General features: G+C 35.6%; 2 protein-coding genes across 4 annotated transcripts in view; one reads left to right on the top strand and one right to left on the bottom strand.

Moving 5' to 3' along the window:
* The first annotated feature begins 47 nt into the window (after positions 1 to 47).
* Positions 48 to 26865, top strand: CIBAR1 (CBY1 interacting BAR domain containing 1). The gene is made up of 9 exons (XM_078072229.1): positions 48 to 254; positions 821 to 1055; positions 3351 to 3419; positions 4370 to 4471; positions 6506 to 6511; positions 8392 to 8496; positions 17831 to 17944; positions 23980 to 24099; positions 25771 to 26865. Exons 1-9 carry the CDS (start codon positions 229 to 231, stop codon positions 25858 to 25860), a joined length of 867 nt encoding a protein of 288 aa, XP_077928355.1. The 5' UTR covers positions 48 to 228; the 3' UTR covers positions 25861 to 26865.
* The window catches only part of RBM12B (RNA binding motif protein 12B), a 29726-nt gene continuing 10886 nt past the window's right edge, over positions 9008 to 27847 (bottom strand). For 2 of the 3 annotated variants that reach the window (XM_078072227.1, XM_078072228.1), the window contains exons 4-7: positions 21249 to 21356; positions 12340 to 12496; positions 11961 to 12183; positions 9008 to 9208 (exon numbers count right to left, since the gene is read on the bottom strand). The gene's annotated coding sequence lies outside the window, so the exon portion shown is untranslated. Of the gene's footprint in view, positions 9209 to 11960; positions 12184 to 12339; positions 12497 to 20049; positions 20074 to 21248; positions 21357 to 27847 lie in introns of all 3 variants that reach the window. The other variant, XM_078072226.1, reaches the window with a different exon arrangement.

Raw genomic sequence — 27847 nt, 5'->3', positions numbered from 1 at the left:
CCCCCCCCCCCCCCCCCCCGGCTTCCCCTCGCCGCGCTCCCGCCGACTCGGGCCCTGAGCCCGGGGACGCGCCGCGTTGCCGTAGAAACGCCGGAGCCGGCGCGGCGGCGCGCGGGGCGGGCTCTCAGGCTCCAGGAGGCGGCGGCTCGCGCCCCGGCGCACGCTCGGACGCCTCCGAGCCCAGGTCGTTGGGCCCCGGTCAGGGTCCCCGGCCGTGCGCAAGGCAACATGTTGAGGCGCAGCATGGAAAACCGGTAACAGCCCCGGGGCCTCCGCTGGCCAGGGCCACCCCCACCCCCCGTGCGAGGGCTCGGGTAGGGGAAGTGGAGCCTCTCTCCGTGGGGCCTCCGTGCCGAATTGCGAGCCTGGGCCGGGGTCTGGGCCGAGCCCGCTGCGCTCTGGGGCCTACCTCCCCCTGGTTGCAGCAAGCCCCGGAGGCCAGGGGTGGGATGGGCGATCTCGGGGATCACGCTCCCCGGGCGCCGGGCCCCGCATTGCCGCGGGCTGTGCAGACGGCTGGGAGGCAGTGGGGCGCCCAGGCCTCGCCGAGCAGCCCTAGCATCCGCCGCCCCGCAGCGGCGCGGCTGGCCAGAGCCCGGCCTCTTCGTGCGCCTACACTGTCGGGGGTATTGAGGCCAGGCCCCAAAAGGGGACCTAGAGAACTAGAATCCGCCCCTCGGAGATGGTGGGATCGTTGATGGTTTGTGCCTTCGAAGCTGCAAAATGCCCCGGGAATGTTTGCATATCAAATTAACGTGGAGATGAAGCCATCTCATCTCTAATGAGAATGATTTGCGTTTTGTGTCATCTTTTTCTCTAGGGACGCTCAAACCAGACAACTGCAAGATGCTGTCACAAATGTGGAGAAGCATTTCGGAGAGCTGTGCCAAATCTTTGCTGCTTATGTGCGGAAAACTGCCAGACTGCGAGACAAAGCAGATCTACTGGTGAATGAAATCAACGTGTATGCCTCTACAGAGACCCCAAATTTAAAGCAGGGCCTGAAAAACTTTGCTGATGAGTTTGCCAAACTTCAGGATTATCGACAAGCAGAGGTATGGAGGTCACAGCGTCATTGTTATGAGTGAGCCCTGAAGTAGTGGATGAAGGACCCGTGAAGACTTTCACTTGTAATCCACCTAACTGCAGTGGCGAACGCACACTTGATGATAAACGTACATTTTCATGTAACATTGTGTGAGTCTATTAAAGGGAAGCTTCCTGTGATTTGTGATTTTACCGTTTTCAAACTAAACTTTAGGGTGTCCTGAAGTCCTGAATTTCCCCATTTCATTTGCCAGCTTTTGGCCAAGGGGTGGCTATTTACAGGGGTAGTAAACAGTACCCATGGGGAAGAAAAGGAGCATGACTTGTGTCTGGTGTGCACGTAAGTATATTTTAAAGTATGTCTGGAGATGGAAGATGTTGAGAGTCGTAATGTGAGTGAATAAGTAATGAACGGACAAGAGATCTTTGTTGCTTCAATGCTCTGGAAAGTTGACCAATATTTCATTGACAAAAAGAAAAAAAAGCAGCATTGATTTACTGATTGATATCATAGGTACTAGTGAGACTGTGGGGTCGTTTTGTTTTTGTTTTGTTTTGGTTTTTTTGCTTTGGAAGGGAGGGAAGAAGGTGGTGTTGTAATTGTTTTCTTTCTAAAAGCTCATTTTTACTTTTAATACCTCATAAGCACCTTTACTTATATTAGTTTTCAAGATACAGGTTAAATGTTAGAAGTTGCCCAGTTAGAAGCTGTATTGCTTCTCTTGTACTCCTCTCATCAGTGCTTTTGGTACTTTTTAAAAGCCTAATACAGAAATTTCCATCATCAAAAAAAATGACAAAAACAAAGTGAAGGTAATGATCTTTGAACCTATACTTGCTATTCGTACCAAAATTTGAGTAGTAATTACATTTGGGGGTACTTTTTGGGAAAAGTTGAGTTCTTGTCATATGATATTCTATAATAAACAAGCAACTCTCAGTTACACATTAACTGGGGACTTCAAAAATAATATATACTCACTGATAACCCTAAAATCCTATGTTAAGACAATAATTTCAGTGCCCCTTTCTAGAAAAACTTTATGCTATTTATCAAATAGCAAAGTGAATTGATTTACATTTGTTCTCCTTTTTATTTCCCTTGCTTACCAAATGGTGGAGGTGCTAATGAACAATGAACAAAAAAGGTAGGCGACAAAAAGGAGAACAGAAAAAAAAGACTTGAATAATCCTTGCACTGAATAATCAGCGTATGGATTATTCGAAATGGTAGATAGACGAAACTATCCTGAGTATTCATGGTTTTGATTTTAGGATTCCTAATACTTAAATGCTCAATGAGAACTTGATTTTTTTCATTTTCCTAAAATCTTTTAAAGTGAAACATTCATATACATTTTGTTTATAGAAAAATCAATATGAAATGAAATGTACTATATAAACATGTATCATCAAAAAAAGCCTTCTTCCTGCTGCACAAATAATACATGTTCATTTTAAACAATTAATGTCATCTTGTGTTACCTGTCCTGATAAAGAAAATTTTAATGTCCAGGAGTTATTTTTCTTATGCTATATTTGCCTTTAAAAAGCCCATTTCTTCAGTGCCTTCCACTAGTGCTATTAAAGGAAGTAATTACTCAAAATGTGATAAAAATCGTAATGTTTAAGAAAAACAGTTTAATTCTAAATAAAAGATCAACCATGCAGTTTGACAGCTCAGCAACACTGAGACCATTTATCTTTTTCTCCAAGCTTTGGTAATTTACAAATGGCTTCCCAGAAAAGGATTGCAGCTAATACAGTTCTTTTTGCTTTTGAGGATTGTGTCGCTTTAAATTTTTTCAATATGCTGTATCTTTCAGCTTCAGTTTTCTTACCTGGAAAGTTGGACTATTACATTTCGGAGATAATATATGTAAAATATCCAATACTATGCTAAACACACTGAAATTGGTAGCTGTACTAATATGTGAGAGGTCTTGAAACTTACCCAAAAGCTACTATAATGAAGAAAAATAATACAGAGATGATCGTATGACAGAGATAAATTTCTTAGAAACCTGAAATGTTTTCTTGCCATATTGCATACTAGGTGCTTTTCTGCTTTCAGTGTTACTCTACATCTTAACAGCTTTTATTGTGTTTGAGTTTAGATTCTGAATTTTATCAATTGCTCGTGATTATTCTTTTACTTATAAACTGTGACATTTTAAACATTTTAAAACATTACTCTGTGTAATAATTATGTTCAGGTTAAATAGCCCAGGTTTTATTTCAGAATTTAAATTTTGATATGTCTATGTTTCTTTTCAGTTATATTTTATAATAATTTTCAATAGGTTGAAAGACTTGAAGCCAAAGTAGTTGAACCTTTGAAAGCTTATGGAACCATTGTAAAAATGAAACGAGTAAGTAAATTCATTTTCCTACTATTATTAACTATTATGGCAAAGAGTATGAGGTTTCCAATAACTGTCCTCTTAATAAAAACTACAACGTAGTTTATACAGTTTTTTACACACTCTGTGAAGCTTCATTTCTTAGAACTTTGTGAATAATGAAATATTTTTAATGAGCTTACTAAGTAAACCATAGCAACATGAAGCAATACTTTATTACAGAAACTTTAAAATATTAATATTTATAGTCATGAACTTATTTTACTAAATGAACATAAGATTATATTTTTCATTTTAAAGCAGGCAATAACATGTAGACTAAAAGTGAGTATGACAAAGTTGTATTTTTTTATTGAGGTATAACTGACATACTAGTTTCAAGTGTACAACGTAATGATTCAGTAGCTGGATATATTGCGAAATACCCACCACAAGTCTAGTTAACATACATCACCATACATAGTTAGAAATTTTTTTTCGTTTGATGAGGACTTTTAAGATGTACTCTTAACAACTTTCAAATATGCAATACAGTGTTAGTAACTATAGTCACCATACTGTATGTTACAACCCCAAGTTCTGTTTTTTCAACCAACTTTGAGGTATAATTTACAGACAATAAAATTCTCCTGTTTTAAGTGTTCATTGAGTTTTGACAAATGTATATACACATATAACTACCACCACAATCAAAATTTTGTGTGTATGTATATAAAATTATATATGTGGTCAAAGGTTTGCATTGAAATTATCTTGTCTGTGTCATTATTTGAGAGGGTGTTAAAGAAACACACATGTGCACACTCTCACACAAAGACACACACTAATTTTGCAGTAATAATTCCTGTGCTGGTAATGCCTGGACCAAACAAGGAGTGTTTTCCCATTCTTAAAACAGAGTGTGTGTATTTTATTTCTTAAATCAGAGATTTTCATTAATCAAAAATGCTTATTTTCAGGATGACCTCAAAGCAACATTAACAGCAAGGAATCGAGAAGCTAAACAGTTAACTCAGTTAGAAAGAACACGTCAGCGAAATCCATCGGATCGACATGTTATTGTATCCTTTGACTTTTGATCTTTAAAAAAATGTTTTGTAAGGTATGCTGTACAAAAGTAAATATATATGGAAATTACGCATTTCTGCTTTTAAATGTGCAGAAAATTTGAATATAAAGGTTGAAAAGAAACACATGCATTTACAAATTCTCCTTATAGAAATCAACTAATTATAAAGAGAATACACCACCTAATTCAATCCCCTCATTGTTTTCCAGAATAGATACTAAAAACGCTTAAAAAGTTGATGTTTTTATAAAAAGTAAGTTCAGAATTCTGAGGTTTTTTTTCACATGATGACTGAATATTAATTTTAAAATTAACTTAAAGATCTATCATGAATCCAATATATCAATGCCCTGTCTGCCCCACTTTTGAGAAAAGGAAGGAAGAGTCATTTTTCCCCAGTATAATTCCCTTCACCTTTAAAAACAACAACAATGTGAAACCACAATTCGGACTACCAGCCAAAGGCCTTCAGGAGATTCTAGAGTAAAATTGAGGTTCATAGCTGGACACAAAAGGATCTAGATAGGGCTGTCTACTGTAACAAGGCTCTTCTGTTAAGAATGATATGCCTTGTTCATGACTAAACAAAAGAATAGAAAATAGTGCCTGGCTAATTGCCAGCAATTGGGATAAGTGCAATTGTATAGAAAGTACTAATTTATCCCACTGCCTCTTTTTCCCATTCCTTCTTATGTCTCCTTCCTACTTCCTAAAGGTTTTTACTGCCCAGCTCAGCCAGAAACCACAGGAGGAGTGGCTCTATGGGGGCATTTGAAGTTGCAGAGCACCTCCATTCCTGAGGGGAATCCCTTGAGCAGTGATTTGGGGCTGTACCAATTGCCTGGTCCTCCTTCCTTTGGACCAAAGGTACATATGCCCAACCTTGAAATAAACAAAAGTGGGCAGCCATAGGGCTTGGAAGTGCCCATTGGAGGCTGGGACAGGAACATCTCATTGAGGCTTAAGATCTACAACTAGATTATGGAGTCTGGGTTTTAAGCAAGTCAGGCAAACCAGAGAATGATGAAAAATTTATGACTGACAACTAGGGACTAAGGGAGAGACCAGGTTGTCACCAGTTTTTAAGAAAGAGGTCAAAATTTTATTGTTTTGTTTGGAGGAAAATACATAAAGGCAGGAAAAATGTCACATCTGGAATCCTGAGTAGTTGGTAGGATTGAATCGGGTATTGGTATGGAGACTCAACACAGAAATGAATATTCCTAAGACAAAGATGTTTCTGACTTAGATGGTCTGTTGTGAACACTGCCGTGGAGGAGGTAGTCTTACACTGTAGATGAAAGTAGAATTGGGTTCCCATGGGGGGAAATAAATACAACAAAGGAATAGATTATTGCTGTAGGTGAACTGCTGTGCTCACTGGGAAAGTGAGTGGATTTTGACAACCTAAGACTATTATAGAAAATAAAGGACAATCTAAATATAAACATATTCAATATAAATATAAAAATATCCACTCATAGCATTACAGAATATTTACCAGGATGGACCCTTAAAATTCATCTGACAATTCAAAAGAGGCATGTTAAAGTTCAGTATGTAAAATAACATGGAGTAGCACTGATAGAAGAGGATGGGGTAAAGAAGAATCTCAGGGCTCTGGCTCACCATTTCAGAAGCCATTTTTTCATTAAATATACTGATATCTCTACTCAGAGAGTTATATCATAGTATCTTAATCAAAAGCATTTCCTACTCAACTTGACCCATTATAGGATTTTGAAGAATATTCAGAAAAGAAGAAGAAATAGAAACCCGTATCCTCTTTGCTAAAAATAGCTGTATAATTTTGGGTGAGTTGCTATGCCTAAGTAAAAGGATTTGAGACTTTCAGAAACAAATAGTAGTTGCTGGAGGGTGGTGGAAGAGTAAGATGTACCAGCTGTAGTTTCTGCTTCCCCACTCTCCCTTGGTTTAGCCAATTCTGCCTACCCATCTAAATTTTAAAACTGTTTCTTTTATCAGTAAAATGGGGAGGGCAAAGACATAAGTCAAAAGGAAGTAGTCACAAGTGAAGAACTATATGAGTCACATGTAATAGTATTAAGAAGTTAGTCTGCTTGCGTATTCTCATTAGTAGGTTAACGTGCATCAAATAACTGTTAGAAATTTTTCATATGAATCTATAAAGGAGCTCTATTTTACTTTTGAATTTCCTGTGATGAAGGTATATTTTTAAAAATCTCAAGCCCAGCAATATAGAAAATTATTTTTGATTACTGGGTATGATTAAAAGTTAAAAGTTTAGGGGCGCCTGGGTGGCTCAGTCGTTAGGCGGCTGCCTTCGGCTCGGGTCAAGTCCCACATGGGGCTCCCTGCTCAGAGGGGAGCCTGCTTCTCCCTCTCCCACTCCCCCTGCTTGTGTTCCTGCTCTCGCTGTCTCTCTCTCTCTGTCAAATAAATAAATAAAATCTTTAAAAAAAAAAAAAAAAGTTAAAAGTTTATATGGTTTTAAAAAACTTTACACCCTATATGGCAAATGTACACACACACATACGTATAAAAATATTCTTTTACACTTAGTATCTTAAAATCGTTCATTTGAGTTAATCTAAATGTAAGAGTACATAATCACTATGAAGTTATAATTAATGTATAATTGCTAGATTATATAATTCTGTGAGCATATGATTTTAATTTACTTTAAAAAATTGTTCTCTTTGAAATGTATTTTTTCCTTTATGAAAAATTTCAGTCACAGGTGGGTAATAAAGTGGTGTGTCAAGAAATGGATCCTTATAGTAAACTCTTTTACTTATTTCAATTTATATCTTTTCTTGAAAGCAAGGGCTAAATGTCAGAATAATATGTGTCACTAAACTTTGATGACAAATGCACATTTTTCCCATGGATTAATTATTAAATGATGATATTTGATACTTTTGAGTAAATATACTACATTAGTATAGGAAACAAAACTATTAGAAAGAATTTAATCAGAAAATTAGGCTATGTTTTTTAAAACCTCTGCTGTTTAACAAAATATTTTAAATATTTTTGGGTGACAACTGTTCTAAAGTAAGAGATGCTTTTTTAAGAGAAATACATGAGTAGATTGGAAATGTTCTGCCCTTTACGGTAGCCACTAGCAATATATGGCTATTGAGCTCTTGAAATGCAATTAGAGTAAATGAGGACATAGTTTTTAAATTTTCATTTAATCTTAATGTAAATAGCCACATGTGGCTGCTGGCTACCATATTGTTTATACAATAGTATGAGTGTTGTCATTACAATATATGAAGCAAAGCATTAGACTTGTCATCTAATTTGTTACTGGTATATGTATCTTTTGTACTAAGCACTAACTAAATAGTAACAGTGTAATATTGTTAGCTTCTAAGAATATACAAATATACCCCATGCTGAAATAAATATTTATAGTATATATTCTGCCATATCTGATTAGGATATTATAAGATTAGAAACATTTAATGCATTTGGAGAACTAGAAAATTACTTAAGTCATGGGTCCTTTTTTGGAGAGAAAGCATTAAAGGCGAAAGAATGAGAAGAAAAAGAATAGAATGATAAATGACATAGACAGTGAAATAGGTGAAAGCAGTAGAAAATATAGAAAATTGTTTTACAGTAAATAATCCAAGGGTAATACAGGGAAAAAAAATGGTTTTGTAGGAAGAAAGGGAAGGAGTTTTGTTTTCTTTCGTGTGAGGTCAGGAATCATGTCACTTAATAGATTTAAAGTTCTTTATTCTGCACGTGCTTATTATATAAATCATCTTATTTTATATGGTAAAATATATTATTGAACAATTTACAGTTGTTATGCCAAAAAGCCAGTAGTGCAATGGTAACATTTACAAATAGACTCAGTTGAATGGGTTCTAATTTGAATTTTTTTATATCTTTGGTTGGGGAATTCTTTTGCAGGCAGAAACTGAATTGCAGAGAGCTACAATGGATGCTACCCGAACAACTCGTCATCTGGAGGAAACTATTGACAATTTTGAAAAGCAGAAAATAAAGGATATAAAGGTAATAAAGTAACTTAAAGTTCAAAACATGTTTTCTCATGTTATTGTTTCATTTAAATGTATAAAAAATTTAAATTACTAATTTTTTTAGCCCATAGTCTATATGAAAAAGATACTATAAATAAGAAATATCAAATGTTATTTTCCCATTTCCTCAGATACTCAACTTGTTATCACAAGTACTGTTCAATCAAAGGAAACTAACATTTATTATGTTCTTGTGCATCCAGTGCTATTGCAGGCACCAAATATGTATTATCTTTTAATCTTATAGCAACCTCGTAAGAATGAGGTGGTGTTAACCCATATCTTATGAAATTTAAGCAGAGATATAAAGTAATTTACCCAAAGTATCATAGCCAAAAATCTGAACTATAAACAATTATGTATTTTAAAAATCTGTGCTTTCCATTATAATACACTCTCATTTAGTACTCTCTAGTAACTACATCTTATCAAATAAATGAATAGGTGAGAGTAGCCAACCACATAAAGTTACATCCACCATGATATGGTATCACAAGAATTGCCTTATTTTATTGTAAAAAGCCAGTAGATTTGACACCTTTGGGATCATGGACTTCAGAAGGTCTTCAGTGACTTTTTCATAGGCACCTGGACAGATTTGGAGGATTGCTTGTGACCATAGTAAGTCCTTTAAAACAAGTCATCTAGGATGTGTTTTGGCTCACTGCAAATTTCCCGGGATCAAGCTTTAAAGAAAAATATTTTTGTCATTTTATAACTATTAACAAAGAAAACATCCTGCTTTCAAAAGTTATGTTCTTATCAATAAAATAAGCACCATATGCCACTTAATAATCATCATTCCTTTTTAAAGTCCATGAATTAACATTCATTTGCACCTTCCCCGCCCCCCCATCATAGTTTCAAACAATTTCAGAACTTTGATTTTTCTGATAGCCATGCTCAAAGGTCTCTAGTTTGGTCCTGAAGACCAAAAACCTTTTTTTAAAGCCTCTCAATTCACTTTGCACTCTGCTGTGTAATGCATGAAGAGCATCTCAGAAAGCTGCCCTGAGACAAACTCCATTTACTGAGGTGGGAGAGTGTGGGTGGGATATAATGTTTTACACTTGCTGACATCATCTCTTAAATTGAGGGGGAAAGGAAGGTTATTAAAATAATTAGCTTTAACCTGAACGATGAGAATGGAGACTTGTGAGGTATGCTTGATTCCATTGCCACCTAAGGGCTTCGTTAGTGGTGGCAGTCTGATTCCTCACGTGGATCCACCACTGCTCCTCATGCCCGCAAAATTTTCTTTTACACGTGGCAGTGTCTCTGATCTTTGGGCTCACTTCAGGTTCAGACTACCTCTACAGATGTTTTTAATTCCCTGAGCAACCACCAGTTACAAAATGGGCAGAGAGTGAGTGAGTGCAGAATTCCCAACTGCAATTCCTACAATTCCTGAAGCATTAGGACATAGAGGGACTGCAGAGTGGAGGGTGCACAAAGAAGAAAGGGGCTTTCAAGCTTTTCTCTTTGCCTACAGTATTATGCCCCTGGAAGGAAGTCTCTTGGTGGTCACCAAAAATGTAAGACAAGAAGAAACCTACTTTTTAATAAATTGAGATAGAATTCATACACCATACAATTCACCCATTTAAAATGTACAACTCAGTGGTTTTTAGTGTGTTCCAATATGTGCAGCCATTACCACTCAATTTTAGAACAGTTATCACCTCAAAGTAAGACCTAGTACTTTACTGCTTCCCACACCCCAACCCTCCCATCCCCACCCCAGCCCTATGTAACCACCACTAATCTGAAGTCTCTATGGATTTGGCTATTCTGGCCATTTCATGTGAATGGAATCATAACATGGTTTTTATAACTGGCTTCTTTCACTTAGCATGCTTTCATTATTAGCTATATATATATATATATATATATATATATATATGTTATATGTATATTAGCTATATACATGCTTTCGTATCATAGCATGTATCCTATCAGTGTAATTCATTCCTTTTTATGGCCAAATATTCCATTATATGGATATAACCACATTTTGTTTATCCATTCATCAGTTGATGGACATTTGGGTTGTTTCTGCCTTTGGGCTATTTTGATTAATGATACATTCATGTACAAGTTTTTGTATGGACATATATTTTAATTTTTCTTACATATATATCTAATTAAATTGCTGGATCATATGGTAACCCTATCTTTAATCATTTGAGAAACTTCCTGCACCATTGTACATTCCCACCAGTAATATGAGGGTTCAGATTTTTCTGCATCCTCACCAGTACTTGCTGTTCATCAGACTTTTTCAGTACAGCCATCCTAGTGGGTGTGAAATGGTATCTCATTGTGGTTTTCAGTTGCATTTCCCTACTAATGCTTATTGGCCATTTGTATATCTTCCTTGAAGACATGTCTATTCAGATCCTTTGCCCATATTTTAATTGGGTTGTCTTTATTATTGAGTGGTAAAAGTTCTTTATCTATTCTGGATACAAGTCCCTTTTCAGATCTATGATTTGAAATTATTTTCTCCCATTCTTAGGGTTCTTTTCAATATCTTGATGGTGTTCCTTGAAGCAGAAAATTTGTAATTTTGATGAAGTCCAATGTATTTTTTGTTGTTGCTTATGTTTTGTCATGTTTATCAATCCATTGCCAAATCTGAGATCTTGAAGATTTATCTGCTTTCTTCTAATAGTTGTATAGTTTTCATGGTTCAATTAAGCCTTTGATCCATTTGAGTTAAGTTTTATGTATGGTGTGAACTGAAGTTTAAACTTCATCTTTTTGCATGTGACTGTCCAGTTGCCCAAGCACGATTTTTGAAAAAGCTATTCTTTCCCATTGAATAGTCTTGGAACTCTTGTTGAAATGGTTTTATTTCTAGACTTTGTCTTTCATTGATCTATAGGTCTCTCCTTATGCCAGTACCACACTATCTTCATTAGCATTGCTTTATATGAATTTTAAAATCAGGATGTATGAGGTGTCCTTTGTTCTTTTTTAAGATTGTTTTGCTATTCTGGATCTGTTATAATTCTGTATGAATTTTAGAATCAGCTTGTCAGTTTGTATAAAGAAGTCAGGTGGGATTCTGGTAGGGATTGCATCAAATCTGTAAATCAGTTTGGGGAGTACTGCCGTTTTAAAATTAATTTTTCCAATCCATGAACATGGGATATTTTTCCATTTATTTAAATATTCCTTAATGTATTTTTAACTGTGTTTGTAGTTTTCAAAGTATAAGTTTTGTGCTTCTTTTCTTAAACTTTTTCCTAAGTATTTTGTAATTCTTGATGCTATTGTAAATGGATCTGTTTATTTAGTTTCATTTTTGGATTGTTCATTGCAAATGCACACAGAAATTATTTTTGCACACTGATCTTATATTCTGCAACCTTGCAGAACTCATTTATTAGCACCGATAGTTTTTTAGTAGATCGCTTAGGATTTTCTACTTACAAGATTATGTCATCTGTGACGACCTACACTTTAAATGCAGACCCCCACGATCTAGCAAACTTCCAGAAATGGTTTCCAGAGGTTGATATTGAACTCTGTTACGGTTCTGAATTCCCCTTTTATACATCTTTCCTCCTCAGTATCAGATTGTTTCTTTTCCAAGTCAGGCCTCATTTGAGATCTTTTATGATGAAGAGGGATGCACAAATCCCATACCAGAAGCCTCAAAGACAAGTCAAAAAGAGTTACGTTATTGCCCCCCTTTGTTGATGTTAAGCATGTCTCACATTTCTGTTTATGAGAAAAATTCTTAAAAAAGTAAAAATCGTTGATGCCACTCATAATTTTGAGAGAAACATCAGAACATTCTTATTCTTACCTGTTATCAGGCTACTGCTTCAGATGGGGACAGAGCTTCTGGCTCCTTCCTTAACCTCCCAGGGGGCAGAATGAGTGAGCACTGCTGGTAACTGTACTACTGTGTTCGAGGTGGGTTTAATTTACAAGTCCATCTGAATTTTGGTAGCAGCATTAATCTGCAAGGTAGCACAATTTTTAGATACTTTTCATAGGAACCTTGCAAAAAATTTGTCTTTCTGAGAAAAGTTGTTATGGAACTTATTGTACACAATGTGAATGAAAAATCACAGTCCCTGGGGTGCCTGAGTGGCTTAGTCCATTAAGCAGTTAAAAATCCCGACTCTTGATTTTGGCTTACGTCATGATCCCAGGGTCAGGAGATGGAGCCCCACACTGGGCTCCATGCTGGGCATAGAGCCTGCTAAAAATTCTCTCTCTCCCTCTCTGCCCCTCCCCCTGCTCATTCCTCCTCCTCTCTCTCTTAAAAAAAATCACAGTCCCATTTGTTTCCCATGTAATCGGAAAAGTCATCAGTTATAGGGTGAATGTCAAGGGAATTTCAGATCTATAGAAAAGATCTTGACCAGGGTCACTCCTGGAACAGAGAGGGACAGGAATGCAGTATGTGGCAAAGTAGCTAACGTGAGCAAGAAACATCTTCTAAATTTAATTTTTAAATGCTTTATTTTTCTTACAACTAAATATAAAATCACCATAAATTTTTTTCACAAAATTATTGAGAAAAATGTAATAATCCTACTACTCAGAAATAATCAGTTAGCATTCTGGTTTATATCATTCCAGTTTTTTTTCTATGCACATATACACAATAGATATGATAACAAATTTTCTTAGGTATTGACTGTCACATATTATATGCATTTTATGTGGATAAACTCATTTACTCCTCACAACATCCTTATGAGGAGCATGATAGCATTTCCCCTATACATAGAGCTGTATTTAAGTGGACCACACTATATGTAGCATCACTTTTTAAAATTTAATATATATCATGGGCATATTTGCTAAGAAACAGATGCATATCATCCTTTTTGGTATCCTCATAGTATTTTCCTATGGATATATTACTTTATCTAACCAGTCCTTATTGGTGGATATCTAGGTTACTTTTGCAATTATAAATCTCATTGCATCATTAAACATTGGCCTTTTTGTTGATCCAGTTATTCTTTTCAGATAAGTTACCAGAGTGGCATTTCTGATTCAAAGAACATGCACCCTTTAAATTTTGATACCGTCTGTCCACAAAGCTTTAAACTTATGTCCACAAAATTTTAACTAGCATTTCTACAAAACCTTGCATGAGTAACCCAGTGTACTAATGAAGAGTAGCAGTATTTTTAATAATAACTAATCTGAGAGGTGAAGGAATCAGTGTCATCTTAATTTGCAGTTACTACTAAGACGGAATATTTTCATATATTTAATGACACATTTCTTCTTTAGTAAATTACCCACATTTTTCCTTAGCCTATATTTTTATTGAATATTGGTAGTTTTCATATGAATTTGTAAAGTCTTTATATTGAGAAAATTAACCCCTTATATTAAAGAGAAGATATGTTGCAAATGTATTTTCCCATTTTGTTTATGGTGTGTTTTTGCCTTAAAGTTTTATTTTTGTTGCCACATCTGTTGGGTCTTCTCCTTTTTGGTTTCTGACTTGGTGTCATGCTTACAAAGGTTGTTTTCATCCTTAAGTTTGTATAAATACTTGCTTACATTTTCTTCTAGTATTTGTGATATCTAAAAAAGTTTTAAATATTTAAGCATTTTATCTGGTAGTTGTGTTTTGCATATGGTATGAGGTAGATATCTAATTTCATTCTTTTCAAGTAGATAAAATTTCTCTTGACATCATTTATTGAATAGCCTCTATTCTGGAGAACCATTATTTCCCCTTTACTTGCCAAAATGTTAGACCTTTTATGACTTTTTGGTTAAAAGTCTTACTTGCTAATTAAATCCAATGGAGGCTTTAATATTAGGAAAAGGAACATTTTCTAACTTAGCAAGTGTACTTCTTGAGTAATAAAAATAGCTAACTTGTTTTGAGCACTTATTCTAAACCAGTTACCATACTGTACTTTTTCTTGGATTATCTCATTTAGTCCTTAACCCCAAAACCTCTGAGGTTGGTACTGTTGTTATCCTCATTGTAAGGATGAGAAAAACTAGGGAAAAGAACATACTATATAAACTGCTTAATATTATATAGCTCTTATATTTGTCATGATTGGAACCCAGATTTATCTTAATCCAGAGCCTATATTCTTAACTACTATACTCTCCTGCTTTACAGAATACTTCCAACAGGTAAGAATTTCAGATTAGCTCCCCCATCCCCCACCAATAAAAATCAGTATGTGCCCAAATTGCCTTCTGGTCACACAAAATAAAATTGAAAAGGGGAAAAAAAAGAAATCATTAATGCTTCTGTCCCTGATCATACTGACCCATTCCAGATAAGATTATATGAGATCACTGAAAGTTAGCTGTATTTATTTGAGGAAAATTATTTCTAATTATGATTGGTTCCTAGAAAGTTCTACCACCCTTCTGGTCATTCACGGAAAATATTTTATTTCAAAAACATGCTTTTTATATTCTTTCTTATATTAGTTGTCATCTAACTTTTAATGTTCCTTGCTATTATTCTCCTGCCTATTTTCGGATATTTTATGAAATTCTAACTAGAAAGAGTATGATTGGCAGTATTCTTTTCTGACTATACTCAGAGATATAACTCTCCTCTGTGATAATCTTTAGGCTTCATCGACTCTTGGGTCAAAAATTCCAAGCCTGGGATACTAGATTACCAGTACTACTGATTTCCCACTACTGTTTCTGACAGAAAAATAAACAGTATAAAAAATCAGTAGAGCCATTCTCCTCTTATTTAGGTGTTATAATACAGGTTTTGTCAAGAAATAAAAGTTCAAACCATAGAAGATTAAACCAAAGTATCACAAAACTTGAGAGTGATTTCCCCCCACCTTCCAAGTAGTAAATAATAGCCATTTATAAAGATAATTTGTAAAGTACTTATCACTAATTAAAGCTAAATTTTGAAATTGGAAAATGGTAACAGACTAAAAGTTGATCAGTGTCTTAAAATGAGAATGCAGTAGTTTCTCTAATTAGAGGATATGAATAAAGAAAAATAATGTATTGACAGACATATCTACGTATTTTTCAGGGCTTATGTGCTAAGGGGAATATAAATCCTATAACATGCTAGTATTAAATAACTGTTAGTTCAGAGATGACACAGATTTTGACCATCAGAAATTTAATAACTATATTCACATATTTGAAAAATATTTTAAAATATTCACATATTCCACAAAATTACCACAGTGGAATAGAACTGAATTAAGCCTAAATCTACAGATTTAGGTGTAATAAGGTTGTAAATGTTTGGATTTCACTAGTTACTAAATAGTGTATCTATTAAAGATTTAGAATGTCATTTGTGGAAATATTTAAAAATAGGAGTAACACCTAACTCCCTTGAGTGATTAAGCTTAATCCCTTATTTGAGGCTATTTTATTTCTCAGGTACTTTCATAGCATAAGGTAAACACCTTCTCTTCTCTATCCACGTAAGTAAACAGATGGTCTGTAAATATCCAAGAAAAACTAAAACATAGTTGACTATGTAACACTGTAAAATGTGCTTCTCCAACCTCCCTCTGTACTTACCTGAAACAAGTTTAAGAGTTTATTGTATAATTCTAAGCCTAAGTAAATGAAAAAATTTTGTTCGAGCCTTGAATAAAAATAAAGTCAAACTATGTCTATAGTTTTTTATATAGTTCTTTATTTACTAAATGTAGAAAATCTCTCAATTTAAGATTCAGGAGGAAAGATGTAAGCCTGTGCTTGATTGTTCCCATTACCTAAAATGAGCTGCAGACCAAGAACCAAGTAGGAGTTTTCAGTATTTTGGCTTATCATTGACTCCTAGTTCTGCTGTTTTCCCTCTAGGAGTTTCCACACTCCTAATTGGCACTTGACTCCTTTCTAGCTAGGCAGCTACCTTAGGAAGACTGACAACTAAGTGAGTCTCTATGTCCCAGTCCTAATCACAAGCCAATTCACCTCGAAGGTATTTCCTGGATATCTGGAGATTCTTGGGCATAATGCTGCTTATTAGTTGCCACTGCAGTATGCCAGAATCCTCTGTCACCTACAGGAATTGACAGTAAGGGTCACTGTTGAGTCATAGTTGTGTCTTATCCCAGAGCCCAAACTTTGCAGACCAGAAGGGATACTTTTCTACTACAGATCTGTTTTTACACTGAGTAGTGATCAGAAACCTATTAGTACTCCCTTAAATATTCTTCTAATCCTTAAGAAAGAATGGAGATGGGGGTGGGGGGAATTAAAGGACACTAAGGGATAACTGTAACACTGTCTTCCAAAGTACAGGACCATTCCTAACTGGGTAGTAAACACAGGAGAGCAGGAATGAAGAGAAATGGATATTTGACTCTTGTCTTCTATAACCCATCTCTTCTCTCTTGCCCCTTTAAGGACAATGCTTGAGTATTTTCTACCTTATTCTTATTCTGCCCACTTCTTTCTACTTTAATGCTCTGATTTTTTATTTTGATAAGGGACAAGATAACAAAAGGATAAGGTCCTATTTTATTGAAAACTTGTCTGGTTTGTATCCTTTCCTTACCTACCGACTATCTCACCCCTGCTTAGATCAACATGTACATCTTCATTCATTCTCTTAGTGCATCATCTTCCTTGTCATAAGTTATCAAGTTCATAGGGTTTACGTGCAGTTTATTTGTGAAAGAAATGATTGATTCCAGCAAGAATAGCACAGTACAGTAAGCAAGAACTGTAACCTTTGAAGAATCAGACCCAAATTTCAACATTCTAGCTGTGAGCAACACTAGGCAAGTTATATATTTGTAAACTGGAAGGCTCTATGCAAATCCATGATGCTATTATCAGTGGTAACAATATAATTACCAAGTAATTCTTTTGTGGTTAGAGAATACAAGAACACATAGAAATATGATGGGCTATAATTCCTGTCTAAAAAACATTCTATTGTTTAAACATCAGTTGGAATTACAAAATACCAGGTTTAGAACTGACCTGCTTTATCTAATACTTCTAGACATATGGTGACAGAGTAGTACATAATGGTATATACATTTTAGTCAGATCTTTTTTTATCACAAATGTCAATTACAAGGTATACAAAAACTAACTTAAAAAATAAGAGGGAAGTAAATGGTCAGATAGGAAATATTTTGTATAATTTCCAAGGTTGTGCTGTAAAAGGTCTTTCCAACTATTTTTATTCCCGTTATCTTTTGTACTTCATTTGCCCTGTGGAAAAAGAGATACCTTTGTATTTCATAAAATGCCAAAACTATAGTAAGGAATAAATATACTAAATTCACAAATTCATACGATTGTTTAAATTCAAATCTTTGGTTTTTTTTTTTTTTTTTTAGACTGTATTTTCAGAATTTATCACTATTGAAATGTTATTTCATGGCAAAGCTTTAGAGGTCTACACTGCTGCCTACCAAAACATACAAAAGATTGATGAAGAAGAAGATTTGGAGGTAGGACTATGTCTATCCAAGTTCAGTTCTTCTATTAAGATGGACATATTTAAAAGAAAGCATTAGGTTGTGTGGGTAAAAATAACTTAAAGTAAATAACTTAAAGTAAAATAACTTTGAGCACTACAGTGGTTTATCTTACTGTGTGAAGTCCCAAATAGCTGAACTTTTATGATTTTCTAAGTATGTGTTTTTAACTTTTCAAATTAACCATGGTAAAGTTCCAAGAGTTAATTTATTAATAGCTAGTTAATAAGGCCATTATGTGAAACAATGTATCATTTTGACTGGCGATGTAAGTCACTTAAGTATACTAACCGTAACAATGATTTGTGCTAACATTTGAGTGCTTTATGCTATGCAGAATACCCAAAGCTTCACATGAATTTTCTCATTCACTCCTCACACAATCCTATAATAAGGTAGGTGCTGTTGTTATTCTCATTTTACAGCTACAAAAACAGGCTTAGAGGCTTTAAGTAACTTAACTTGACCATAGACACTTAGCTACAAATAGCAGAATCAGGATTCTTAATCAGTATGCTATGAAATAAATGTAGATTTATAATAAGGCTTGCTTTGTACTGAGAGTTCAGTGCAAATCCAATTGGCCAACTAATGTTAGAGCATTTAAATATCTAAGCCTGGCTTCAGCAAGCACATCTGAAGAGTAAATATCCTACCCTCCTATCTTCTAAAAGGGAAGAAAAAAGGCAGAAAAGTATTTTTGCTAAAACAGGTAAAATATTGGAGACATACTTTGTCCACATTTTATCTCTGTAGTAGAAGTGAAAAAGGCCAGGTAGTTTCAAGATATAGCCAGAATTCTGTATTACTAAGTGATAGAATTTGGGAGTGTCTGCCCTTTGACAATTGTGAAGATTCCCCAAGTTGTTTATTTATTAACTGTCCATCATAAAGCACACCTGGGCCTTCTCTTCTCACTACTCCATTGGTTCCAGGAAACTTAAGTCAGTAAAATCAGATTACAGCTTGACTAAAATGAAGAAAGGCACATGTTTTAATATGTGTGTATAGGTTTTCCAATGCCAAAATCTCATCTCCCAGTTTTATGTCAGTTATGCATATATGATATTTGTTTATTGTTTATCAATAGATGGCTTCCTAAGGGTCCAGTCCTTCCAAATACTAAAGCTAAGATCTCTTAATTTTCACTCCTTTCATGTCCTATTTTTTTAAAAAATAGATCAAGCTTATATGTGTCATTTGTAAAATAATAAAATAGCAAATGTTTATAAAGTGATTACTTTGGACAGCTACTGATCTATGCATTTTAATTATATTTTAATTCTCCCATCAACTTTGATAGAAGTACTTATTGTCCTCATTTCTATGGAAGAGAAAACTGAGGCAGAATGAGGTTAAGAAACTTCCCAGAGAGTCCCCTAACTAATAAGTAATATAGCTGGGAGCCAAACCCAGAAGTCTGACTACTGACACTGTGTTTGCATCCTCTCTATCCTGCGAAGAAAAGTGTGCTTCTTGATGAGTAATGTGCACCATTCCCTACAAGAAACAACACGGCATTGAGTGGCAGGTTCAGAATTGATCCCCCACTTTTCCTACAAGACTGGAATCCTCTTTACAAGTATTTTCATTCTCCTTTTTTCTAAAATGCCCTTGAGATGCCATTTGTTAATGGTCACTAAAGTTCCTTCAATTCTTTTGGACCCTAAGATTTTCCTTCTCATTCCAGAGGTCCTAGTTAGGTTTTTTGTCACACCACTTCTCTTACTACTATTCTTAATCAGCTAGCTAGGTAGCTCGTGAGAGGAGAGATTCATAAAAACTGAAGATCTCAGAGCTGTGTGGCAGATAAGTTTTTGACAAAGTATCAACTTCCCCACTTTTCTAGTGTGGCAGTATTGAGCAAGTTCTTCATACTTCAGCTTCCTTATCCCTAAAATGGAGATACAGTATTTACCTCATTAAATGTTCCTTCAACAACTGTTTGTTGAGCACCTGTTATATGCCAGGCAGCATTCGAAGTTCTGAGGATTTAGCATTATAAGTTAGAAATGGTCTGAGTTGTCAAAGCAAAAACTTAAAAATCTACCATGGAGTTCAGACACTAACAGGCATACCTCAGATTGCAGCAGTCCAGAACTCTGCAAAAGGAATATCACAACAAAGCAAGTCAAATGAATTTTTTAGTTTCCCAGTGCATATACAAGTTATGTTTACACTATACTATAGTCTGTTTAAGTTTTTAATTTTAATTCCTGTATAGTTAATATACAATGTTGTAGGGCGCCTGGGTGGCTCAGTTGGTTAAGCGACTGCCTTCGGCTCAGGTCATGATCCTGGAGTCCCTGGATCGAGTCCCGCATCGGGCTCCCTGCTCGGCAGGGAGCCTGCTTCTCCCTCTGACCCTACCCCCTCTCATGTGCTCTCTCATTCTCTCTGTCTCAAATAAATAAATAAAATCTTTAAAAAAAAAAAAAAAAATATATACAATGTTGTATACTATAGTCTCTTAAGTATGCAATAGCATAAGATCTTTAAAAAAGTGTACATACCTGAATTAAATATTTTATTGCTAAAAAATGCTAACCATCATCTGAGCTTTCAGTGAGTCATAATCACTGATCACAGGTCACCATAACATACATAGTAATAATAATAATGAAAAAGTTTAAACTATTGCAATAATTACCAAAATGTGATACAGAGACACGAAGTGAGCAAATGCTGTTGGGAAAATGGCACCGATAGACTTGCTTGAAGCAGGGTTGCCACAAACCTTCAGTTTGTAAAAAACAGAGTATCTGTGAAGCACAAACTATTTAAGTTTTATAATATGACCAGTCTCATAAAAAATATAGTGTGCTGTAAGTATATGTGATGGAGGATTCTAAATAGTCTGGAGAAATCAAAGAATGATTTCTCAATGAGAAGTTTGAGGAATGTGTAGGAGAACCCCTGGCAACCCTTTCAGGCAAAGGATACAGATAGATACACAAAGATCCTGAAGCATAACAAACTATAGGCATAAACTGTTACTATTATGCCTATAGAGATTGGCATGGAGAGGAGAGGAGTCTAGGGACAGCTGTGAGACCAGGGGAAGTAAAATGATACCAAACAGGTACCAAGAAGAAAAAGGATCCTTTAAATACAGGGTTTCTTGGAAATAAGTAGAGAAAATATGTAGAGAGAAACAGAGAAAGAACTTGCTATTTTTCTTACGTGGTCCATGCTTTACAAGAACTGCTGAGACTTAATCTGGCAGCAGCAAATTTTTTTGCAGTTAGGCATCTAGTTATATTACAGACCATCTTACCTTATTTGTTCTTCACATAAAAAAGCATTGTCAGGCTCATTTCCCCTTCAAAAGATCATCTCTGTGCAATCACGTCAGAACATCTTGAGACTCACTCCTAGAAGAGATCTTGGACCATATTGGGAAAAGCATTATTGCCAATAAATATTCCTGTAAATCTGTTGTTTTGCATTGAGATTAATTTTAGTATTTAACTGGTTTAGACTTTTATCTCATGGGTGTATACTGTCTTCCATTTCCCACTTTTAACTTCATCTTTGCTAGGACAGTTAAAAAAGGAATGTTGTTCTAACAAAAATATATCCTTTCCAAGTAACAGTTGATTAATGAGTCATCTAGTTTTTATATAATACCGGGGTGCCAGTGTTCCATATCTGGCACCAAAACATAATATTGAGTCCTCAGTAACATGTTAAATAATCTAATTAGCATGCCTGAAGTGCCCTAAAACACAAGTCTCACCTGTGGGTCTAAGTCTCATCTATTTCTTTGGTGTCTTGCACCTCTCTAAAGTTTAAAGAAATGTGTAGAGACATCCCTTAGGTTTTTTTTTCCCCAAAAGACATGGGGATTAAGGTCATGTTAACATCATTCATTTATCATGTTACTGTCTTAAGCTGGGAGGAGTTGAAAAGATAAAACAGGGCTCCTTGCTCTAGAGGAACTTAAAGCTAGTAGGAGAGATATGTAATTACAGAACAATGAAATGAAAGCTGTATTGAGGGTATGAACAATAGGAGCTAGAGAATACACTAGGAGAAACTGACTAGAGAATAGGAGAAAGCGGAAGATGGTATTTGACTTGGCTCTTGAGTGATGAGTTTGCTGGAATTCTGGGGAATTCTGAGGAATCAGTATTGCAAAGGCAGAATAGAGTATGTTCTACATATAGGTACATAGGCTAGAAGTGAAGAATGATAGGTAGGTTTGAGTCATCTTAAGCCTTGCATGTCACCTAAGGAATTTGGATCCTGGGTAGTCAGGAGCCAGAAAGTTTTTTAATAATATATTTTGGTCTTCAGTAAGCTAATTCTAAGTAAACTATAAAGAAAAATGTGTAGAGTCAATAAATTAAAATAGAAGTACCTCAGATGAGAAATTGAGGGGCAATCGCCAGGGTTTTAGTTTGGTCTACTAAATGTATGGTAACATCGTTCATTGTAAAGATGAAATGTAGGGCTACAATGTCCAACACAGTAGCCACTAGGCATATGTGGCTAAAGTTAAAAATTCAGTTCCTCATTCATATGAACCACATTTCAAGGGCTTGGTAACCACACGTAGCCCTTTTGGACAGCACAAAATAGCAAGGATTTCTATCATCTCAGAAAGTTCTACTAGACGGTGTTGGTCTAAGAGAACAGAAGGTAGTTGGGCCTGTAAGTATGGCTATCAGGAGAAAGCCCATAGAGAATTCCTTGAAAGGTAGGCATTAAACGCTGTATAGATAAGATCTTTCAGAGAAAGGTGTAAAAAAAAAAAAAAAAACATGGCCTAAGGGAAACCCTTTAAAAATATTTAAGGTATAAGCAGTAGAAAAGGAGATGTGAAGAAGTAGGGCAGCTAGCACATGAAGAGTTTAGAGACGGCATGCATGGAAAAGAAGTTTCATAACAAGGTCAGTAAAGATCAAGACAGAAAGATGACCTTGGTGGTTTCTGGCAGGAGCAATCTCAGTGGAAGGTGAAAGCCTACTTGTATGTTTTTGACAAATAGAGATGAAGTAGAATATAAAAAAAGATTGATCTTGAACTTGTTTGCTGGGGGAAGGAACCTGTGGAGAAAGCAAGCTTTTGTTTTATGGTTTCAAGTTTTGTATATAGGAAATATGCGCCTTGGAAAGAATCAGAATGACATTTGCTTAAAAAGGGGGTTAGGGGAGAGGGTGAAGAGTTGAGGAAAAAGGGAGTGAAGCTGAAGAAATTCACATCTGATAACCTTACCTATTTGTATGTTAAAGAAATGGGAGAAGACAAAGATATAGACAGGCTTAAGAGAGTGGTATTTGGAACTGTTGCTTTAGGGAAAAAAAACCAACAAAGGTATTCCAGATTCTAGTGAAGTTGGAATGCATAAATTATACTGGCTTCAACTTACTCTTATGTGAATACTAGCAGAATACTGCAATCAAGTTAAATTGGTAAAAGTTGAGATAAGCAGAAGACAAAGAATCAAAGGTATGACTGACTTGCAGCCTCCCTACTGGCAAACATCCTCTTTGAGGGTAGCAACTTACACATTTCCTCAGCAAAAGCTCTCACGTGATGGTTTCAGGACCCATAGTCACCTTACCTGGCTCAAATAAACTTTTTAGCTTTCATTTTTACAACTTAAAATACTGTTTGTATTGGGGCATCTGGGTGCCTCAGTTAAGTGTCTGACTCCTGATTTCAGCTCAGGTCATGATCTCAGGGTCATGAGATCGGGCCCAAGTAGGCTCCTCACTGGGCATGAAGCCTGCTTGGGATTCTCGCTCTCCCTCTGCCTCTCCCTTTTATGTGTGCTCTCTCAAATAAATGTTTAAAAATATGTATTTTGTATTTAATTTTTTTAAATTAAGAGTAATAGAAATTTTGTCCTGGGAGGTGGAGGTGGGTGGGTGGATGAGCTTTTGCTGAGGAAATGTGTTAAGTTGCTAAAAAAAAATCTTAACTAAGAGGAACTTAATATGGCTTTCTGCATTTCCAGGGTTTGATATCTACTTTATAATGTTGCTTTATCATTCCAACAGGTTTTCCGAAATTCTCTGTATCCACCAGATTATGCATCCCGTTTAGATATCGTAAGAGCAAATTCAAAGTCACCTCTTCAAAGATCACTCTCAGCTAAGTGTGTATCTGGAACGGGACAGGTAAGCTAGAAACCATACATAATTTAAAGGAATTTGAGCAGCTGCCTTTGGTGGTGTTCAGTACTAAAAATGTTTAAGTCCTGACTTAATATAACTTACCCTCCTACCTTCTTACATAAAGTAATGGAAGATTACACTAGGCGCAGCTCTCTTATCTCTTTATCTTGTATACTATAGCACATAATACTCTCTAAAGCAGAACATGTGAGAGCAGAAGTGGAAAGGACAAGAGAATGCGAATCTAGATTTGTTCTGCAGTATAATATGAAGAGCACAGATTCTGAAGTCAAACTGCTTAGGGTTTAAAAATTCCACTATCATGACTTACTGAAAATTATACCTAAAAAAGATCTTTTGCTGAACATTATCTTAGATACAGAAGCACATATCTTTAGGTAAGAGTCAATTTTCTCATTTCTTCCACACCCAGAAAACCTGAGTTACCTGGTGGCTAAAACTGGGAGGAGTGAACAACCTTGTTCTCTAAGAGGCCATAGAAAAAAATGGCCATATGGTCTATGTCCCAAGTAAGGGCAGCCATAAACAGTATATTAACAAGTCAATTTGGCTGTTACAGTAAAACTTTATTTACATAAACAGGAGGCAAAATGGGGTATAGCTTGCCAACTTCTGATCTAGAGATCTATACCCTTTTTCATACCCAGCATTCAGAATTCAAAATTGAGCAAAATATTTTCAAAATTTAAATTTTAGGTAAATGTGACCCAATACCTTCTATTTTCATTTGGTTCTCCTCTAAGCATTTATTTACTCATTTATTTACTGCTTTCTATGTATGCCTCTCTCCCCCAACCAATTTACATTTTTATCATTCCAGCATAAGGTGCCTTACACATTAAGTTCCATATATCTAGTATCATAGTACATACAAAATTTGTTTCTATTTCGAGCTAATGTTACCAAAATTAGCTAACATCTGTGTAGTACTTTAAAAGTACATCATTCCAGGGTTTCTTGACCTCCACACTATTGACTTTGAGCCAGATAAATTTGGCAAGGGAATGGGGAGTAGTATCCTGTGTATTCTAAACATGTTCAGCAGCCTCACTAGCCTCTATGCACAAGATGCCAGTAACACACACAAACACACCCCCCCAGATGTGACAACAGTGTCTCCAGACATTACCAGATGGCCCTCAAGAAAGGTTTGAAGCAAGACGACCCAAGTGGCAATGGTAAGGACTTAAAGCCAAGTAGTGAATTCAGATTCTCAACTCATTCCATTTAAATCATAGTATTAAATGGGAGTTTGTTATCCCTTGGGAGTTTTTGTTATCCCTTTGAGGATTCTCATTGAAATGCCTATTTTTGTGACCCAAGAACTATTTAACCTAAAATATATTTGCCATAATATCCTGAATCTGTACCTTTTCTTTGAAGTATTTTATGTTATTAAAGTGCTGGTATCCAACTGGAATCTAATGGTTAATTTCATATTTTTGCTCAAAAATAACATGATAAATGAATAAAAAACTGTGACTGTTTTCAGCCTTAGAGTACAATAATTCGTAGGGAAGTTTCATTACTAGAAATTATCTTCCTGAAATACATGTTCTATGTGCCCTTCTCTGTAAGAGCATATTAAAAAGATACCAAGCATGTAAAAATATTTTAAGTTAATATATTTTTTAATGTGTTAACTTTTAACAGGTATCTACCTGTCGACTAAGAAAGGATCAACAGGCAGAAGATGATGATGAAGAGGATGAAGACTTAGATGTTACAGAAGAAGAAAATTAATTTTCTTAAGTAAACTTCACCTTTCAGGTTTCATCTTAAATGACTTGGAATCCAGAATTACTACACTGTAAAACTTTATACTGGCTTCATACACGTTAAACCTCAAAATGAAATCCTACTGGAAATGAAAATTAAAGGAAATTTGTGCTGACCAAAAATGAAGGTTTTAAAAAATATTACACACCAGTCATTTCAACATCCTATCCAACAGTATGTGATTTTTGTATAGGTTCCATTTAAAAAAAAATTATGTACTTCAAAAGTATTTCATATTAATGCACTATACATAGTTGTGGTTGCAGTATAAGTAGATGACAAAAAAAACAAGAGATCTAACAATTTGACTTGCTTCTTTTGCTTTCATTGCCAAAAAAGGGTCTTTAGTCATTCTGATTAAATACAAATTCTATTCCATAAAGCCTTAAAAAAAAGACAAGGTTTTTTTTTTCCTTTCCTTTTTTTCACTCTTACTACAACCTTAAGTTTCATTGCTTGATAATTTACTTTTCAACAAGACTGTTATTTCTTCTGATTAAAGGTAATGGGACACTAAGGTATCAGTGTCTTGAATTTTAGATTAAAATTTAGCATAAATTTTAGATTCAAAAAAAAAGCTACATTCAGCCTGATTCTGGTTTTAAAATGAAAATGATTATCATACTAAGGAATTATCCACGAAACTACAACTTTTGGAAAGCTGTAATTTGGTGGAATGTTGCCTAAGAAAACATCATGGAAAACCAAAAACCATTAAAAGTATAAAAATTTTACCAAACCACCATCTAATTAATGAAAGAGGATAAAGTTACTTTTATTCCTGAAAATAATCAATTTAATCAGAGCCTTTCAGTACATCCATTTGTTTCTTTGGATGGGGATTGTACTTTTGATATTTCATGGATACCAGTCAGGCATATAAAAATTATGAAATTTATAAAATCATTTGGGATAACCACAAAAAAACAATTATTCATAACAGACAAATAAAGACTTTCTAGAAAGCTTTTTGACTTTGTTATTCATGGTTCTGTTAACAAAACATTGCTTCCTGAGAATAGTCCTAAGTGATAAAATTACTTCAGTACTTTATAAATAAAATATTCAAAATGTTTTAGAACTCTAAATGAATTAAGACACTGAAAGTATTGCATTTTTATTTTTCGGTACTTAACTGTGGTGTTGTAGCTGGGAGGAAAAAAAACCATAGTATTTCTCCTGTTTATAATAGCAACTCACTTCTCTTGTGCATTAGTTGCCCTATCTATAAAGTTAAAACAGTGCCTGATATAAAGCAGTCGGCAAATAGTTCTGATATAAAATGAATGTTCTTCCTACTTAAAAGAAATATTCTAGGGCGCCTGGGTGCCTCAGTCGGTTAAGCGTCTGCCTTAGGCTCAGGTCATGATCCCCGGGTGCTGGGATCGAGTCCCACATCGGGCTCCTTGCACGGCAGGGAGTCTGCTCCCTCTCTCTCTGCCCTTCCTCCCTGCTGGTGCTGTCTCTCAAATAAAATCTTAAAAAAAAAAAAAGACAAAAGGATTACTATACATAATACTTTAAGCAATGTAAAATTAAGTTTCTTTTAAACCAGACTTAGGTTGGCAAACTTAAAGGGCTAGAGTAAATATTTTTATAATTTGTGGGCTGAGAAACGAAATCAAGGCTAGTAAAGTAGGTACTTATGCCCTAGGCGGGTGGGGTAGGGTGGGGTGGAGTGGAGGACCACCCTGCCCTAGGTGGGTGGGGTGGGTCATGTGGGGTGGGTGTCTTTATGATAATCACCTGTGACCAACAAAGAATAACCCAGACCTAAAAAGGAAGTAAGCCATTGAAGGTGTTATCAATAGAGATGTGAAAAGGATTTAAGTTCCCTGGTTAGCTTTCTATAAAAGACCAACCCTAAAGACCCTCATCGGCAACCCTGTTGGGACCCCTCTCACTTGAGAGCTTTTTCTGTATCTTCACTTAACAAACTTCTATCGCTTTA

The sequence above is a fragment of the Halichoerus grypus genome, chromosome 5 (genome assembly GCF_964656455.1).
Source record: "Halichoerus grypus chromosome 5, mHalGry1.hap1.1, whole genome shotgun sequence".
Classification (NCBI taxonomy): domain Eukaryota; kingdom Metazoa; phylum Chordata; class Mammalia; order Carnivora; family Phocidae; genus Halichoerus; species Halichoerus grypus.
This window is presented reverse-complemented; position numbering and strand designations above follow the sequence as displayed.

What these genes read in the sequence shown, in the direction of transcription:
- CIBAR1 (XM_078072229.1), top strand. Translation starts at nt 229, where the DNA reads ATGTTGAGGCGCAGCATGGAAAACCG. An exon ending in AGGATTATCGACAAGCAGAG is followed by an intron (nt 1,056 to 3,350) that starts GTATGGAGGTCA and finishes AATTTTCAATAG; the next exon opens with GTTGAAAGACTTGAAGCCAA. An exon ending in GTGTATCTGGAACGGGACAG is followed by an intron (nt 24,100 to 25,770) that starts GTAAGCTAGAAA and finishes AACTTTTAACAG; the next exon opens with GTATCTACCTGTCGACTAAG.